Below are 19,970 nucleotides of genomic sequence, written 5' to 3' on the forward strand. Positions count from 1 at the left end.
AAGAGATCGCTTATAAAACACCAATCGACCTATTCTTGAGTACTGCTCCAGCGTTTGGGATCCCTATCAGGTCGGATTGAGGGAGGACATAGAAGCAATTCAGAGGCGGGCTGCTAGATTTGTTACTGGTAGGTTTGATCATCACGCGAGTGTTACGGAAATGCTTCAGGAACTCGGGTGGGAGTCTCTAGAGGAAAGGAGGCGTTCTTTTCGTGAATCGCTTCTGGGGAAATTTAGAGAACCAACATTTGAGGCTGACTGCAGTACAATTTTACTGCCGCCAACTTACATTTCGCGGAAAGACCACAAAGATAAGATAAGAGAGATTAGAGCTCGTACAGAGGCATATAGGCAGTCATTTTTCCCTCGTTCTGTTTGGAAGTGGGGAAGATGCTAGTTGTGGTACGAGGTACCCTCCGCCACGCACCGTATGGTAGATTGCGGAGTATGTATTTAGATGTAGATGTACAACTGCAACTGCAGGTTCAGCAGAAGAACTGGAAGTCTCACGGGAAAGTGAAATCAGTTCTTTGTAAGCAGAGCTTCGACACAGACATGTGGAACTCATTGTGCCACTACCTGTGGATTAGGAGGTATTCGTACATATCCCGAATTACTTGGGAAATTACCAGCAGTACGCTTTTATGCTATTACTGTGCTCCTGTAAATGTTTTTGTAGGTAAGTGGAATACGTCGACTGCTGCAGGTATGTTGCTGTATTGGTAATTTGAATTAGTATATGTTTCCCTTCTTCGGCTACGTTCTACTTCCTTTAAACCTATGAAGCAGATACATGAGGCTGCTTTTTATGAGCAAGCATTGTGAAGTATTCAAATTAGTACCTTTTCTGTCGGTCGAAAGATCATTCTATACCGCTCAGTGAGTGGTTTCCATCTTGTATGTTCATAAAGTCAGTGATGGCATGTAATTCTCGAAATGTAATGGCAAGAGGCTATCCTGAGAAACTCGTTTTTATGAGCAATAAGTTCTTTCGACATTTTTCATGCCTTTATTACAGATGATGACACTTCACGCAGAATCTATGGAGCCACCAAAATCGTTAAAACACTTTTGAGTGCTTCCCAGAGTCACGTCGTAAGTACTATCTGGAGAGCGCCATTAATGTCATAGTCTTGAGATGTACGTCTGCAGCGAGGCTCATTGAGCGGCCCTGTTACTTGGAGCAACACGCTAACAGCTTCCACCTAATGTTACTGCAAGGACTGTCGAATACGTGGTCCTTCTTCGAACTGACACTTATTTTAATTATGATTTGCACATTTTTTACATGTAGAATGGCGCTCATGTGTTGAATTCCATGCCCACCATTAGTATCGCTCCTCTTTTCGGGAGACTTGTATGCACTAAACGCTTCGAGTAAATTGAGTGTTTTTCATACTCATTCACTGACCGTATTTAATTTCGCTGCTCTTCTCCATCTCTTGATTTGTATCCAAGCGTAATCCGACGTATAATTTTCGTCTGGTGTGCATTCGTGGAGCACTTGTATTGTCTGCAGTTCCTTTTACACTAGCCGGCCTGTTACAACTTTCTGGAAAAGGCAAAAGAAACTCTCTTGCGCCTACACAAACAAGCGTATTTCAGATGCCTAACTACAATATGCTACCACAATTGCCGGCCTCTGGTGGCCGAGGGGATCTAGGCGCTTCAGTCTGAAACCGCGCGACCTCTACGGTCGCAGGTTCGAATCCTGCCTCGGGCATGGATGTGTGTGATGTCCTTAGGTTAGTTAGATTTAAGTAGTTCTAAGTTCTAGAGGACTGATGACCTCAGATGTTAAGTCCCATAGTGCTCAGAGCCATTTGAATCAAGCTACCACAATTACCTGCAGCCTTTTGAGATTATCTCTCTTCAATCCACGGTCAATTCTGACTTCATCATCTAGATAAATTAAAAATTTCTTGAATATTATTCAGACATGATGGAAAAAGAAGATAGTGATCTAATCGCGTCCTCTTTTTCCTTTCTTTAATTTTACATGAGTGTGCCGCGTGAGTCGGCTAAATGCCATATTACGAAATAACAGTTCTGGAATTGGATTCTCAATCAATCTTTCACGTTTGGCAAAGTTTGTTAATCTGAAAATAAGCCGAGTTGCACCGTTTAACTGTAGGCTTCCTATAATTGGCAGGGTAAGTCAGCTGAAAGATCGGAGGAAGGCAAAGGCACACCACCTCCAACGGTATCATGCGCGTAGTCAAGACAGCGTAAGTAGATCCCTGGTAGTTCGCAGCGCTGTTGCTACTTACTTTTAAACTGCGAAGCACTAACGACTGCATGGGAAAACAGTAGCCGTTCACAGAGCTGTTACAAAGCTGAGGTGTTGCCATAGAGATGTTTACAAAATCGCGTTACGTTATTGGTTGAGGCAGGCGCGCGAAGCTACTATGCCCAGCTCACTGCAGTTGTCAGGGATCGACTTATTCCGACTTAACTATAGAAAACCAGTATGGTGTTCAAACTAACCTTCGAATTATGACAGATTTACGTTTTTTACATATGGAAACAATTTATATTATTCAGTTTCTGAGAATTCTTCCGTGGTCCACGGAACTCTTCTGTCCCTGACGTTTCGTCCAAAGCTACGTTGGACATCTTCGGAGGTGCTGCTGGTTGTGCTGAGTCTTGCTGACTGACGAGTCGGACGTCGAAGAACTTCCTAAATACCGTGGAAAGTGGGCGTGGTCTGGATTTCTCATGATAGCAGAGATAAACCTTGTCAAGGATAAAATATAACTATCGATCGTAGTACGTCAAAGATATAAACTTCTCATCGGTTCTGTAGCGCCACTGTCCATACATCGTTGAGTTTCACAGATTCTTCTTTTCTGTTAAAATTATCCCCATGTTTATATATTTCGACGGTTTCTCTATATAGTCTTGGATAATAGTTCGTCATATTACATAAAACTTCAGTTTCCGAAAATTTAATTACGTGATCACCCGACTGCAGAGCATGTTCCGCCACGGCTGACTTTCTGTTTTCCTTAGTCGGCAAAGACTGTTATGTTCCTTCAACCGTGTATTCACACTTCTCTTTGTAGTTCCAATGTAGACCTACCACATGTACACGGAATGTTGTATAGACCACTTGCAGACAGAAGCGGACGTTTATCCTTAACGGAACAAAGTGCTTGGTCTATTTTCTTAGTTGGTCTGAAAATTGGTCGAACGTTATGTTTCCTTAAAATCTAGCCGATTTGATCCGTTACTTTTTTGATGAAGGGCAGAGAAACCGTGTTCTTCCATCGCTGTGTCCTATGTTTGTCCTTAGGCCTCTTGTTATTCCGTCCCAAAACTCTGTTTATTTCCTTACTAGAGTACCCATTCTTCTCAAAATCTTGCTTTAGCTGTTTTAACTCGGCGTCCAGGTATTCCGTCGCAAAAATCCTTTTAGCTCTGTCCACTAGACTTTTAATTACACCTCTTTCCTGTTGTGGATGATGATTGCAATCCTTATGCAAGTATCTGTCGGTATGTGTAACCTTACAAAAGACTTTATGTTTCAAGCTACCATCAGTCTGTCGCATAACAAAGACATCGAAGAAGGATATTGCACTGTCTTTCTCCATTTCCATGGTGGTGTGTCGCCGGGTAGTAGTGACGGAAAGCGCGGCAGGACCCGCGGAGCGGCCCGCGAACAACAACACAACAGGAGAGGACGGACACGACCAACGGAGGACGTTACGACACTACAGGAACAGACAACCACGTCCACTGGAATAGAAACACGAAAAGTCAATACGCTGTCTGAGGCGATATGTCCTGAGACGCACGTGATGTTAGACTTCTGGCTGAGCGCGAGGCAGGCACTTAAGTATGCTATCGGGGACACCGCTATTGGCCGCTGGGACCACGTGTTCCACGGTGGCGCGCTCACACTAAAAGCGGGCCAGGAGGCGCGCCGCCACAGCTTACGGCGCGATGTTGCAGAGACCTCTAGCGGTCTTCGACGTCCATGACGTCTGGCGCGGATTCAAATTCCGCGGCGCGCGGTACCAGACATGGTAAACTGGATTTTAGGATTCGTACTATTTAAATAACAAAGCAATTCCTCTAAAGCTTTTTTGCCATGTGACCAAACCATAAATTCATCAAAAAAAAGAATGTTCAAATATGTGTGAAATCTTATGGGACTTAACTGCTAAGGTCATCAGTCCCTAAGCTTACACACTACTTAACCTAAATTATCCTAAGGACAAACACACACACCCATGCCCGAGGGAGGACTCGAACCTCCGCCGGAACCAGCTGCACAGTCCATGACCGCTTGGCTAATCCCGTGCGGCATAAATTTATCATCCACGTATCGATACCATCGACATTGTTTCTTATTTCTTTTTCCAGGGCTAATTGTTCGAATTTTTCCATGTAAAAATTGGCGATCGTAGGACTCAATGGGTTACCCATGGCCACACCATCAACCTGCTCCTGAAACTCATCCTCCCACTGGAACTGACTGGAGGTGAGACAGTGTCTGAAAAGAACAGTCAAATCTGCGGGGAAAACATCCGCTATGTAAACCATAATCCAAAAGCTACGAGGTTAATCTAGTATAAATTGTAATATAGAAAATCTGTATCTGGGAAAGACAGCTGCTGCTCATTAAGGAGTGAGCCTACATACAGTGTTGTAGTGAAGATTTTTAATGTTTTTCTTTATTTCAAAATTAGGCAAAGTAATGCTAAATATGTGATAAATTTAAAATTTATTAACAGATTGCTAATGAAGGATATAAAGAAATACTGAAAAATGCTTTTGAACTGTTTATGTGAAAGACAGAGGCAACAACAGTTAGCCTCGACAAGCTAAAGAACCCCAAAAAATTATTCCTTACATGGCCCATGTCTGCTACTCATTCTGCCTGAATGTAACATCAGAGGATGAAATTGATAAAGAAGAGAGATACGTTGCCGAAAATGCCGATGAGCAAACCAGCAGCTCCAGTGCTGGTAACGAAGGAAATTCATATGCATTTTCTTCATAAATTTTTGTAATGAAAATATACAGGGTGAGTCACCTAACGTTACCGCTGGATATATATCGTAAACCACATCAAATACTGACGAACCGATTCCACAGACCGAACGTGAGGAGAGGGGCTAGTGTAATTGTACTGCGGCGTGTACGACATTCATTACGCCAGACATTGCAATTGTGTGCACCAAATGATGGCCACCACATTGAACATCTATTGGCCTGACATGTCGGGACACACTCTATTCCACTCCGTAATTGATAACGGAAACCACGTGTGTACGTGTACCTCACCCCTCATGGTAATGTACATGTGCGGTCAGTGAAAAAGACCAATAAAAAGCTGTTAGCATGTGGACGTAATGTGCTGTTTCAGTCTCTTCTGTACCTAAGGTCCATCACCGTTCCCTTTGGATCCCTACGTAATTCGGTACTCTCCGATACACACGATCGAACAGCGGAGGAGTGGTACTCAAGCGTCAACTTTAGGTTAGAATATCTCCGTATGTAATTAACATTTTACAATGCAACAAACGGCACTGATTACGTATTTGATGTGTTAACAAAACTAACGGGGTTCCATTTAAAAAAACGTAGGTTTGTGTTAAAAAACATACTTCCGTGCATTTTTTTATGGTTTGTATTAACCAATTACACTAGCCCCTCTCCTCACGTTCGGTCTGTGGAATCAGTTCGTCAGTATTTGATGTGGTTTACGAAATATATCCAGCGGTAATGTTAGGTGACTCACCCTGTATAATATTGGCACAGTCCAATTTTCCTCCTCAAATTCCAATCGCTACACAATAAGAGTAGGAACATTTTCTACAAAATGAACCACTGGAAGACAAATTTTAATATAACTATAGTTTTCTGATGTTAATTATTCAGAGCAATTCAAAACGAATGTAGCGATTACAAATAGCTATATCTATATAATGAACAGCAGTATGCAGATGTGAAAGAAAGTTTAAAGAAATTAATACTCTACAAGTTTCCTTAAATCACATTGACAAAATAATAAGTTAAGTGATAATCCATTCCATACCATACAACATGTGGAGCCACCAACGCTGACGCATTAAAAGTGAGAATTTTGAGTTCTGGTATTGTTTTTGGCAAGGAAGTCTCACACACAAGTTCTTTCACATAACCCCATAACAAGAAATCCATGGGTGTCACGACCAGAAATGTAGGTGGCCAAGAGCACGACATAGTGTCGTCATATTCAGTACAATCGATCCAACGATTTGGAGAATGTCGACTTAAAAAGTGTGTGAATCCCCACACACTAACGTGGGGGTGCTCCATCTTGCTGAAAGAAGTCACTCGTGGAATCTGTTTCAAACAGTGGCATAAGCCACTGCTGAAGCATGTGCAGGAAAATGTTTTGTTCAAGCAATTTTACGTTTCAGCGATACCATGTCCAATTACACGAAAAGGCTATTATGTATTCCCTATTCGAATGATGTGTCATTTAAACTTGCCACTTATGGGGAAGGTCCTCTTCTCTTTCCATTACTTCCAGTATTGTAGTAGCATGAATCGTACGAGGGAGTACCCAAAGAAACCCGAATTATTTTTAAAAAACTATATATTTTCAAATTGTTTACAAAACAACCTTATCCCCTTTAAAACACTCTCCATTACAACTAATACCTTTGTCCCACCGATGCTTCCACTGTTCGAAATATTTTTTGCAGCCATCTTCAGAAATGGCTGACAACTCCTCCCTCGATTTTTTATTGACTTTTTCAATGATGTCAAATGGGTGTTCTTTCATTCTCCTTTTCATGTGTGGAAATAAGAAAAAGTCGCACAGAGCCAGGTAAGATGAGTAAGGTGCATGGGGCAGCGGAATCATGCCATTTTTAGCCAAAAACTGTCTAGGAGACGGCTGTGTGAGCAGGTGCGTTGTCGTGGTGGAAGAACCACTCTCCTGTCTACCTCAAGTCGGGTCTTTTTCGACGAATACTGTTGCGCAATCTTCTTAAAACTTCCGAATAAAAGGTTTGAGTGTTGGTCTGTCGGTCTGGGAACATAAGCTTTCGATTCGGGCAGCTGATGGACGTCATAATGAGGTTTGTCATCAGTCGAGAGGTCGCTGTTTTTAAATCGAGCAAACCACTCGAACACTTGAGTTTTTCCCATTGCGTCATCTTCGTAAGCTGTTATCACCATTAAAACTGTTTCAGGAGCATTTTTACCGAGCATAAAACAGAATTTCATATCTGCATATCGTTCACTTAAACTTGCCATCATAAACAACGAAACAAGAACAAAACAGCGCTAGCAGAAACAATCACTGCAGATGTCCAGAACAAGCCAGGTCGACAACACAGGCGGCACTGCACTGGCAATGAGTTGCGCTATACAAGCCTAGCGGCAGAAATGCATACTACACAAGCTCGGCGCACGGCAATGTTATCTTCTTTTCGGGGGAGGGGGTCGGATGAGGCCCCCCCTCATATCTTTGACGAAGTTTTCCTGTTTCACTTCCTATAACATTTGAACTACTTACGGTTTTATCTTCGTTTTTGAGAACATTCCAAACCGCTATTTGTGCCATTTATGTTAACTATGCTTAAACAGAATGCTAGTTCTTTCACTGTTTTGTGTTGTTACGGTTGGCCGGCCGGTACTTTCTCTTTTGCGAATCACACACATCCATGCCCGAGGCAGGATTTGAACCTGCGACCGTAGCAGTCCCGCGGTTCCGGACTGAGCGCCTAGAACCGCTAGACCACCGCGGCCGGCCCGAAGGTTCGAGTCCTCCCTCGTGCATGGGTGCGTGTGTTGTCCTTAGCATAAGTTAATTTAAGCTAGATTAAGTAGTGTGTAAGCTTAGGGACCGATGACCTCAGCAGTTTGCTCCCATAGGGTCTTACCACAAATTTCCAAATTTCTTTTGAACAAACATCCTGTTCTTCAAACAGCCGGTGCCATCTGCGAAAGTTGTTGGCGTTTGTAGATGCTTGATTGTAGCTCTAGCGAAATGTTTTCTGCACGGCGATGACAGAACGGCAGTGTCAAATTTTAACATGGAGAATCCGTTCTGTATGGTACTCGCCGTTTTCACTATGACACGAACTTTCGGTTACGCATCGCAACGCATGCGCCTGCTTTCGAATCGCTGCGCTTGCGCAATTATTGAAATTTTGAACTTCCTTTTATAATTTCTGTAATTCTTATCTAAGTATCGCTAAGCATTAAATAGTTATAGCCGCTTGTAACTGGTAAGCTCATTTTGAGTTGCCTCTGATCTAACAGATACAACGAAATGTTGTTTTCATGTACAGTATACGGGATTGTGTTGGACCTTGCCGGCCGCGGTGGTCTAGCGGTTCAGGTGCTCAGTCTGGAACCGCGCGACTGCTACGGTCGATGTTCGAATCCTGCCTCGGGCATGGATGTGTGTGATGTCCTTAGGTTAGTTAGGTTTAAGTAGTTCTAAGTTCTAGGGGACTGATGACCAGAGATGTTAAGTCCCATAGTGCTCAGAGCCATTTGAACCATTTTTTGTTGGACCTAGAGGAAAGTGTACCTAAGAATACATGATGTTTTTGGTCGGTACTTCTGTTAGTGACTGATTTTGAAGCCACATGGAGCAATACACGCCGCGTGGGATTAGCCGAGCGGTCTAAGGCGCTGCAGTCATGAACTGTGCGGCTGGTCCCGGCGGAGGTTCGAGTCCTCCCTCGGGCATGGGTGTGTGTGTTTGTCCTTAGGATAATTTAGGTTAAGTAGTGTGTAAGCTTAGGGACTGATGACCTTAGCAGTTAAGTCCCATAAGATTTCACACACATTTGAACATTTTTTTGAGCAATACACACTAGCGATCGCCATAAGCAGGTTCCGCCACTTTCTACGATTTTAGCTATTGTCAGGCATGAGGTTGTGTTTTGTGCAGCATTTGTAAATATTACGTTTTCTACACATTTAACTACTGACTACTATATTAAAGCTATTTAGAATATACTGTTGATTCTTCAGGTAAAGAATTCTATGGTGACTAAAATGTCATATATTTTAGAGCTATTTACATAACATGTGAGCAGAGAACTCATACTCAGTCGTGCACCTTTTACGTTGCAGCAGAAGAAGGTGTTTATCTGTCATGAAAATGGAAATTTGTGTCAGTTTCCAATAGCTGCTTAAAATTGCATTTATCTTGTGAGTGGTTTTTCGTAATACTTCTACTTAATTAAACTTTAGTTTCTGATTATTGATGTGTAGTAAACTAATGATGTAACAGATAGACTATTAAATACAATACTGACGAGATGTTCTCTACTGCAACGCTTCCAAATTTCAGTTGAATACTTGTTCCTAGGTACATGACTATGTTGAACTTTGGAATATGTCTTCACATTTTGAAAAAAAATTAATATTGCGAAATAATTATTTTAATTTTAGAAAAAGCCTGTAGCACATAGTAAGGAATGCCATTGTTTAAAAATAGAATGAGAAAACATGTTAACGGCTATCTCTATTCCAAAATGTAAAAGCGTGATGTTGACTCATGACTTCGAACAAATGAATGATACATAGATCTTCTTTGTAGCTGACTGTTATATCATTTAATTAACTCTTGTATGTTGTGTTGAATGACCTGAGTAACCAAATCGCGCGTAACCTAGCGATCAGGGTAAACAACAAACAGATCAACTGATTCCTTTTTGAAACACTTTAAACATTTGCTTGGAGTGGACCGAATCTGATCCTATGGCTACCACCTCGCTGCTACACGTATCGTGGAACGGCCCCTTCGGCAAATTAAAGGCCTTGCTCAGATGCCGTGCCACAGACCACTGAACTGACCACTACTCTGCTGTCCTGCCAGGGCTCCGAAATGCTTTCCGATAGGATCTCAACGTTACAAAGGCAGAATTCGTATTTGGACAAACACTGAGACTGCTGGAAAATTCTGCCCTACATATCTATGAATATCACTGAAGCATCAACATCTGCGCTCGGCGATCAGCAAGTTCGCCCCAGCTGTTTCAAAATAACATGCTATCAAGTCACTGTACTTTTTACAGAACTTAAAACCCAGAAAACAGGTTCTTGTCTGACAGGACGCCATTCGAGAACCTTTCCAACCACCGTACCAAGGACCATACACGGTATTGAAACGATGTGTCCCAACATTCAATGTTGATAGCAACGGCCCTTCCACGACGATATCCATCGACAAAATGAAGCCAGCCAACCTTGACCCTGCTGAGACTCACGCTGGTTAAGTGAGTGACGCTGACACTGAGACGCTGCAACTAAAGAAGTCATTTGGTTGTGCTCACAGATTTTCAATATGTTAACCGTTAGTCTTACGACACGTGTGCAATCTATAGACCAATTCGGTTCAGTCACGCTCCAAAATGTTCCCATCGATGTCAGTCACCGCTGCCTTGATACGTCGCCGTAAGTCATCGATGTAGTGCGGAAGTGGAGATGTGAAAACATTGTCTTCGATGTAACACCAAAGGTAAAAATTAGACAGTGTGAGGTCCGGTGTACATGAAGGGCCATGCCAGCAGCTGCAGACTACCAGCCGATGATGCACGACTGAACCATCGTCGTGGTAACTCAGTATCCAGGAACTCACGATTATCATTTTGGAGGTGTCATTGACCACCATATTGTTGCAATATGAAATTAGCACTGTGCTCTTGCTATTGCGATATGAGCCACAGCTGAAGCATGTTCTTGTAAAAGTATCCATTGATCGTCGACTCTGTGAGGAAGAGCGGTCCATGCACTTTTTGCCTTGACAGCGTTTGGAGATCCACGGACATATTCGACAACAACGTAGGGATTCTCTGAACCCCATATTCGCACGTTATAACGGTTTACTGCACCGTTCAGGTGAAAGGTGGTCTCGTCGTCGCAAATAAACCGCAGCTAAAATCTTCATCTTACAGTAAGTGCCACATATCAGAGCAAAACTGTCTCCGCAAACTTTTGTCGCCACTTGTAATACCTCGGAGAAAGTGAATCTGATAGAGTTTATTTGCAGGCGTTTTCTCAGCACTCTTCATGCAGGTGGTTGTGAAGTTACTAGCTCGCGACTGGCACGAGTCGATGAATTCTGTGGGCTTCTGAGGAGTGTTGCTCTACTCCTTTCGCCCGCCGTGTTGGCCGAGCGGTTCTAGGCGCTTCAGTCCGGAATCGCGCTGCTGCTACGGTCGCAGGTTCGAATCCTGCCTAGGGCATAGATGTGTGTGATGCCCTTAGGTTAGTTAGGTTTAAGCAGTTCTAAGTCTAGGGGACTGTTGACCTCAGATGTTAAGACCCATAGTGCTCAGAGCCACCTATCCATTCGACATCGACAGTGGATACAGTCTGATTTTTGCCTTTACAAGGATATACTGTTTCCTCAAACGTCTGCACCCACCAGTAAATGGGTTGTCTGGTAGGTGGAGCCTTGCTGTTCTTGAATTTCTGACGCGCTGTTGTCGCAGACTTGCTCTTGCAGAACTCCATCAGGAAAAATGTGTTTTCTAACCAAAAAAAAAAAAAAATGAGTTGCTGTTTCCATTCACATATTCGTATAATAATTACATGTATTTCTAACGTTCACTTGATAGTGTCTAGATCATTTTGATTAACATTGTACGTGAATCCACAAGGACACATTGCGCCCAGCATGTATGTATCGAGTACGTTTTCCATATCGCTTCAGGCTATTACATACTATTTTCGTCCGAGTACATCGACAGGTGCGAGAAACTGATATGTTCGGTAGTAGTGGGTCTGAGTATGGTGCGCACCGGAGGCTGTGGACCGTATCAGATCCACATTGTGCAAGGAGCAGCATGGTCGTCATCTAGAACATCTCTTGCAAAGCACAGACGCCAAAGCTTATTGTCCCCGCTGTATGCGTACCGTCAAGCGTGAGATTTGAAAGTCATCCGATCTTCAAACATAGGACGATTCAACCCTTGTCTAAGGACTTCGTGGAGCTGCAACCCTACAGAAAGTGATCTGACCCTTAGAATGTAGAGCAACCGGAATTTTTGCTCAGGCACACAGAATGGGACCACTAGGGACCGTTCAAAATCATTCGCCAAAATTTGAACGTAACCTGAAGCAGCAAAGTGCCTTTATTCTTTTTCAGCCCTCTTGCTTCGCGTTCGCCTGTGGCATGATGACTAGGGATTGCAACATTGATAAACGAGTGAATGAAATGGCAAAGAGTGCTTCTAAGAACCGCATCCCCACCCCCGACCCCACCCCCAGTTCGGCAACAACCTCTGTGCCATCCGCGCACGTTTGCTGCGCACTTTAAAAGTGTGACAAGTAGTGACTGATTGCTGGGTGTTGTTGTGAGAGTCAACCATTCCGACACACCTGAGCTACGTGGCGCTACGTCGCTGAACTAGCGCGTGCTGGCCGGATGTAAAAATTTCGTTGAATCGTTGTGAAGGGTCCATAGTGGTTCCACCCTGTATACCAGTGCAAAAATTGTGGCCGCTCTTCACTCTAAAGGAGATAGATTAAGTTCAATTCGGCTGCAGTCCCAGGATGTGGTTAGAGAAGGGTGGGTGGCAGCAGTGTCAATGATTGTGAAGAACGTCGCCCTGTTGCTCATTCCACTGGGAACTGTCGTTTTCGACACCGAAATGTATGTGAGGGCACGGCCCACGAGAAGGGACCGTTTCACTGAAACCATTTATGTCGCCGCCTGAGGCCTTTTCGTGTCGATTCTGAACGGCGGTGCATCTGAAATGGTTTCCTCGCTCAGCCATAAGAAAACTGCCTGATTTCAACTCTGAGAGTTGCGGTTCTGACCCTTATCGCAAAGGCGTCAAAAGAAGGGGTAAAATATGTGCAAGAGAGTGTGTGTGAAGGCCTTCCAACAGTACGACACGTCCACGGTGTTGCTGGGGAGAACTGTGGTGAAACGTGGTGCCAATGTGAGAAGTTAAACCACCTTACACCTCACTTGAACTTCTGAGCTGTGGCCTGTTTTTTCACACGTGTCGACACCTTGCTGTCTGAAGCGTCGCCAAGGCCGAGGATGACGTCGCAGGCAACCACGCTTTTGCACCGTTACAGAGGAAGACTGTAGGCGCCTTTGAGCGAAATTTCTAACATCTGCGTCGCATTGGGAGACAATTACAGGATTTGGAAATAGTGGCCCTTTAATAATGTTGCGTAATATACGAGGTGTGTTTTTTAATTAAGTACAGTTTTGAAACTAAAAAAAGACGTGCTAAGATATCTCGATAATTTTATTTTTACATGAAAGCCTGTACCTTAATTTACTTTTCTACATAATTTGCGTCAATATTGAGGCACTTGTCATGACGTTGTACAAATTTTTGAATACCCTCCTCATAGAAGTCTGCCGCCTGACTTGTTAACCACTGCATCACCATTGTTTTGACTTCGTCATCGTCTTGAAGACGCTGACCGCCCAGGTGTTTCTTCAAGTGCAGGAACAGCTGGTAGTCACTGGGCGCAAGATCGGCGCTGTACAGAGGATGATCCAGAGTTTCCCATCGAAAAGATGTGATGGTATCTTTGGTCTGATTCGCCACATGCGGACGGGCATTGTCTTGCAGCAAAACGATGCCCTTGGTCAACTTCCATGGATTGTTGCTTTGATTTTAGTGTGACGTAGGCCACCCATGTTTCATCGCTCGTAACAATTTGGCTTAAGAAATCATCACCGTCGTTGTGGTACCGCTCAAGGAAAGTCAATGCACTGTCTAAACGTTTGGTTTTGTGCACATCCGTCAACATTTTCGGTACCCATCGCGCGCACAATTATCGGTAATTCAAGTGCTCGGTCACAATTCCACACAAAACACTACGAGAAACATTAAGAAAGTCATCCCGCAAGGAGGAAATCGTAAAGCGTCTGTTTTCTCTCACCTTATTGTCCACTTCCTGCACCAAACTTCCATTAACGACCGAACGACGCCCACTCCGTTGTTCATCACGCACATTTGTGCGGCCATCTTTAAATGCTCTCACCCACTTTCTTACCATTCCATCACTCATAATGTTTTCTCCGCAAACTGCACAGATCTCACGATGAATATCGATCGCTTTTAGGCCTTTAGCACTAAGAAATCTTACAACAGCCCGTACTTCACAGTCGGCGGGACTCACGATTATCGGAGGCATCTTGAGCACTCAGTACACAACGTAAACAAGGGAGAATCAGACTGTAATGGCGTCAGTGCGTAGATTAAGGTACAGGCTTTCATGTAGAAATCAAATTATTGAGATATCTTAGCCCGTCTTTTTTTTTTAAATTTGAAATGGGTACTTACTTAAAAAACACGCCTCGTGTGTACACAGAACTACCTTGTGAATCAGTCTGAGCCGTGGCGCTCGCTACTGGCGCGCCAGTCCCTTGGATGACCATTATCGATCCTTCGATGTTTCTTATCTTTGCTTGCCTTGTTATTTTCCGCATTCGCGGGGCGAGTGGCAGTTGACGTTTGCTCGGGCTACCTACTGAGACGCCGCGAGGTACGAGGTGGAAGCAACCACGTATATGTGGAGTTGGTTGTACAAAGTCTGCCGGTTCAGCATGGAGGATATGTGTTGGCTGCCTGCCTATCTGCTCTCCTGATTTTGGTCGCCGTGCCTTGCGACCGCCTAGCTTGGGTTGCTGCCTGGTGTATCCTACACAAACCCTACCGGACGTCCAGCAGAAGTAAAGCAGCCTTGTGTTTCTATGAAGAAAAGCAGTAAATGTATAAGACCTTTTGTAACCAACCTCTTAAGTGTGGCGTTCGCGTATACACTGCCTTTGGGGAGAGTTAACTCTTTTAAAATTAAATAGTTGGTGTTCCCTGTCCTTTATATCTTTTGGGGGTTTTATTTGAATTTTCTCCTTGGGGTTCCTTCCTTGTGCTTGGTTAAATGTTTACTTGTATTGCGGGAAGTGACTCCTGGTTAAAACTCGGAGAAGGTGTTTGATGTTACTGCAGCCTCCGGCATTTGCCTTTTCAGTTAAGTGTTGTCATCCCTTCGAGCGACCTGGTGTCACTCCCCGTTAATTAATGCTGGTTTATGTGTACTTAATTGTGAATTAGCCATTTGAATTAATATTTTGGAGCGCAGTATAGCACTAAGGCAACCTCATTGAATACCACCTTGTGCCCCGGTCTAGTACCTTAATTGTCAGTGGCACGAGTTAGCTCCAGTAACGGTTTTACTGATGTGCTACCTTCAAAATCTTGTCTTGTATAAGTTTGCTCCATGTGTGTCTTGGAACACAGAGATGAGCTTTAGTATGACTTCACTGCTAGTCAGTTAATCGAATCTTCATTTTGGCTTTTCTTCCACTGAAGAGTTTCAGTGGAGCGTAGTGTGTTTGATTTGTTATTCATTTAATTACTGTACGTTTGTTTATTTAGTGGGGAGAAAGACATTTAAAGACTGCTGGTACTAACTCCCCTAGTTGCGGGGTGTTCCTAATTCGTTCCAAATGGCCTAGTACTTATTCAATGGCAAGGCTGTTGATTAGTTGGTTACTGTGAGTACAAATTCACGCTATTTATTTGTTACCGAAATTGTTGAAGTGTGTGTGTCGTGACTCGATCACTAGCTACGTGTTTGAGCTAAATTGATATAAACCTTACATTGCCTTGTTATAATTTGTTGCCAGCAGAAACCTTTAAGACAACCAAGTTTTGTCATTGCTTATGTTAACCATTACTGGGAGCAATATTTCATGCAGTTATATTGTGTCTTAAAATGTGTATTTCTCTGATGTAATAACCGAATGATAAAAGAAAAAAAAGCAAAGGGGCCTGGTCCTTCCCATTGTGTACGATTTGTAACGCGTATCACAGTTTGTTAGTGAACACCGTATCGAAATCCGTGCAGTACCTCCTGAGATTAACCTACACAGGCAGACAGAAAAACGCGGCGGGGGACTTTAAGTTAGGTATGCGTGGATGTCCTTTGCAGTTGACTGTTAGCTGATGTAGTTAGCTGCTGTATGTTGTGTAGAATTAACTGTGTTTCCGCACGACGTTATCTTTTGGTTGAAGACGCTTGTTGTTAGATCCACGTTGGTGCGGCGTGCTTGTGAGCGGAGCGGTGGTGGTCTTGCTTACGCAGGCGCTGTGCAACGCGGCGAGTCGGCTGGCGACGCCGGCCGTGCGCTGGCTGGGCGTGCTGCCGTCGGAGCTGGCGCCGCTCGGCGTGCCGACGCAGCCGCTGACGGCGGCCGACCGGCGCAAGCTGGCCGCGCTCGCGCGCAGGCCCTACGTGCGCCGCTGCCCCGCCATCTTGCACCAGGTCAGCGCTCGGTCGCCTGCCATCAACACTCTGCAGTCCTCAGTATTTGTATTCCTTATTCATAGTCCGCTAGCATGCTCTACCAGCCTCGGCTGTCGTCTGGGGCCCTATTCTGTATCGTTCGTATCGATGTAGTATGTTAGTCTCGGTAGTGACGTCATTTTCGGTTTTTTATCGAAATATCCTATTCAGTAAGCTTCTGAGACTTGTTACCGAACGGTCCTCCCACCGATTTTACGACAATTGTGCCGGGAGGTTTTGGATTTCGGTGGGGCCCTGTCGATCGTTGAGCTGTGGCTTATGTACACCTATAATTTGTTATTTTAAACATATTTAGCGGTTTCAGCTTTGGATTTAGTGATTGTGTTACTAAAGAATCACCAGAGGACGCATCCAGTTGGAAAGTGAGTTCGTAATAGACTATTTTCTTTTGCTATAAATATGGTTAGGTTAGGTTGTTACTGCGAATGATTACGTTAAAAAAAGTTTTCGGTCAGTATTCTCTCAAAATACGTGTTATTTTTATGCAAATAAGAGTTTAAAGATCATTAAATATGAAGACATCGGCCCTGCTTACGTACACTCCTGGAAATGGAAAAAAGAACACATTGACACCGGTGTGTCAGACCCACCATTCTTGCTCCGGACACTGCGAGAGGGCTGTACAAGCAATGATCACACGCACGGCACAGCGGACACACTAGGAACCGCGGTGTTGGCCGTCGAATGGCGCTAGCTGCGCAGCATTTGTGCACCGCCGCCGTCAGTGTCAGCCAGTTTGCCGTGCCATACGGAGCTCCATCGCAGTCTTTAACACTGGTAGCATGCCGCGACAGCGTGGACGTGAACCGTATGTGCAGTTGACGGACTTTGAGCGAGGGCGTATAGTGGGCATGCGGGAGGCCGGGTGGACGTACCGCCGAATTGCTCAACACGTGGGGCGTGAGGTCTCCACAGTACATCGATGTTGTCGCCAGTGGTCGGCGGAAGGTGCACGTGCCCGTCGACCTGGGACCGGACCGCAGCGACGCACGGATGCACGCCAAGACCGTAGGATCCTACGCAGTGCCGTAGGGGACCGCACCGCCACTTCCCAGCAAATTAGGGACACTGTTGCTCATGGGGTATCGGCGAGGACCATTCGCAACCGTCTCCATGAAGCTGGGCTACGGTCCTGCACACCGTTAGGCCGTCTTCCGCTCACGCCCCAACATCGTGCAGCCCGCCTCCAGTGGTGTCGCGACAGGCGTGAATGGAGGGACGAATGGAGACGTGTCGTCTTCAGCGATGAGAGTTGCTTCTGCCTTGGTGCCAATGATGGTCGTATGTGTGTTTGGCGCCGTGCAGGTGAGCGCCACAATCACGACTGCATACGACCGAGGCTCACAGGGCCAACACCCGGCATCATGGTGTGGGGAGCGATCTCCTACACTGGCCGTACACCACTGGTGATCGTCGAGGGGACACTGAATAGTGCACGGTACATCCAAACCGTCATCGAACCCATCGTTCTACCATTCCTAGACCGGCAAGGGAACTTGCTGTTCCAACAGGACAATGCACGTCCGCATGTATCCCGTGCCACCCAACGTGCTCTAGAAGGTGTAAGTCAACTACCCTGGCCAGCAAGATCTCCGGATCTGTCCCTCATGGAGCATGTTTGGGACTGGATGAAGCGTCGTCTCACGCGGTCTGCACGTCCAGCACGAACGCTGGTCCAACTGAGGCGCCAGGTGGAAATGGCATGGCAAGCCGTTCCACAGGACTACATCCAGCATCTCTACGATCGTCTCCATGGGAGAATAGCAGCCTGCATTGCTGCGAAAGGTGGATATACACTGTACTGGTGCCGACATTGTGCATGCTCTGTTGCCTGTGTCTATGTGCCTGTGGTTCTGTCAGTGTGATCATGTGATGTATCTGACCCCAGGAATGTGTCAATAAAGTTTCCCCTTCCTGGGACAATGAATTCACGGTGTTCTTATTTCAATTTCCAGGAGTGTATATTACATGAGTGTGAATTGACCTTACTAGTGACTTTGTGTACTTTTTCCCACAAATGGTATAGTTAGTAACTATCGAAACATGTTTACAACTTTCAAGTAACAATGGAAAGCAATTATGTGAAGCCTGATATTGCAAACTTCCAAACTATCACGCATTTATGACTTACGCAGCACCGTTTGGCAACGATGTCAGACTACGTTCCTCAATGCAATAGGAAGAGACTTCAGCACCATGTCTTTGTTGTTTGGCGTGGCCAAGTGGTTGCCGGCACGGTACCTCAGCGTATTCGGTCAGAGAGCTGGTTGGCCTCTGTAATAAACAACCGAGTGGAAGGATCAACAAAACGAACCCGACGTCCGCAACGACCAAACACATCGATCAACAACGCACAAAATGAAAAAAAGTGGTTAGCGCGCGTGAATGTTACATAAAAGGACACTGGTTCGCGCACGGATTGGTACAAAAATATTTTTTTTTTTTTTTCCTCTTCATATATGCAACACGTTCTGAGACATTGTTATTCGTGTAAGTTAAGATTTTTCTGCAATATTTGTTATTCCTTACATGTAAGAGCGCACCTCCTCCGTAATGATTTCGTGATTTCTGTGTGTTTAAAAAACGAAATATGAAATTTCTGGAGAAGAAATTGCTGTAAGTGAAACAACCAACAGTGACCTTTATACTTTTTCTTGTCAGGATTAATTCACCATATCTTCCGAATATGTAGCGATTTCCGGGTATGCGGTTAGACAGGAATTTAAGAGCACAACTTAAATTACTGGGAATGTAACTAGCAACAGTCATCTTCATAATCTTGCTGGTCACAAATATTTATCTGCGATCGAATCCTCAACAGCAGTAGACAGAGATGAAAGACCTCCGCCGTAATATTTTTACACTGTAGCACCATATACGAAACATTTTCATTCATGAGATGCATGTTATAAACTTCGACGAACTGCAGGAGCTCTCGAAAATGAATGTTTTCAATTTTGTTTTTAAGACTCAAATCGTTGACGTATCATATAGGGAAGTGGGCTGGATCTCTAGCAGCGAGTGGTAATCACATTCTGTTTATCTTCTTATTCTTTGAAACTCTCATAATCAATTTTTCGGGTGTTTTACAGATGTATTAGTACAATGTGGTACTACACACTATTCCTAACTCATTTTCCGAAACGTAAAATCCAAAACACGATGCCAGTGTGAATGAGAATAAGATGACATAAAGCGACATTTACGACAATCTGCAGAATACAATCAAATACGCTGTCGTTATTATGCATGCATGGAAACATGCGGTCAGGGAAACAGTAAAAATTTCTATGCATTCCAGCTGAGAATCATGGAAATGGATATACTGCACCTGATGCTGTTATGGAGGATGCAAGAGCGATGAAGGCGGGCACGTCAGCTCAATGGAATGCGGCGTCATGCGTTATGGCAACGTAAACGCAGTTTTCGGTACTTGGAAGAATAGTGCGCCTGTGTCGTCTGCTAGCCGCTTTGTGTTCGTGGCGCTGTGTGCGCTGCAGTGCGCATGCGCGGATCTGTGGCCGCTTGCTTTTCATTGGCTTGCGCAACACGAACCGACAATAGCGCTTCGGTTCTCTAGACCCGAACGGCATCGCTACCGAAATGCACACTGAATAATGCTGGGGCTCTAATTCGAGTACTCGACCGTTCGGTGCTCTTGA

The 19,970-nt window shown here is 44.6% G+C and overlaps 1 protein-coding gene across 1 annotated transcript in view; it reads left to right on the top strand.

Moving 5' to 3' along the window:
* LOC126484682 (meiotic recombination protein SPO11) overlaps positions 1-19,970 on the top strand; it is a 255,803-nt gene that overhangs the window by 186,472 nt on the left and 49,361 nt on the right. Inside the window, exon 8 of the mRNA XM_050108276.1 lies at positions 16,087-16,266. Within this exon, the coding sequence (XP_049964233.1) occupies positions 16,087-16,266 (180 nt within the window). The remainder of the gene's footprint in view (positions 1-16,086; positions 16,267-19,970) is intronic.

This window comes from Schistocerca serialis, chromosome 6, assembly GCF_023864345.2.
Source record: "Schistocerca serialis cubense isolate TAMUIC-IGC-003099 chromosome 6, iqSchSeri2.2, whole genome shotgun sequence".
Taxonomy (NCBI): domain Eukaryota; kingdom Metazoa; phylum Arthropoda; class Insecta; order Orthoptera; family Acrididae; genus Schistocerca; species Schistocerca serialis.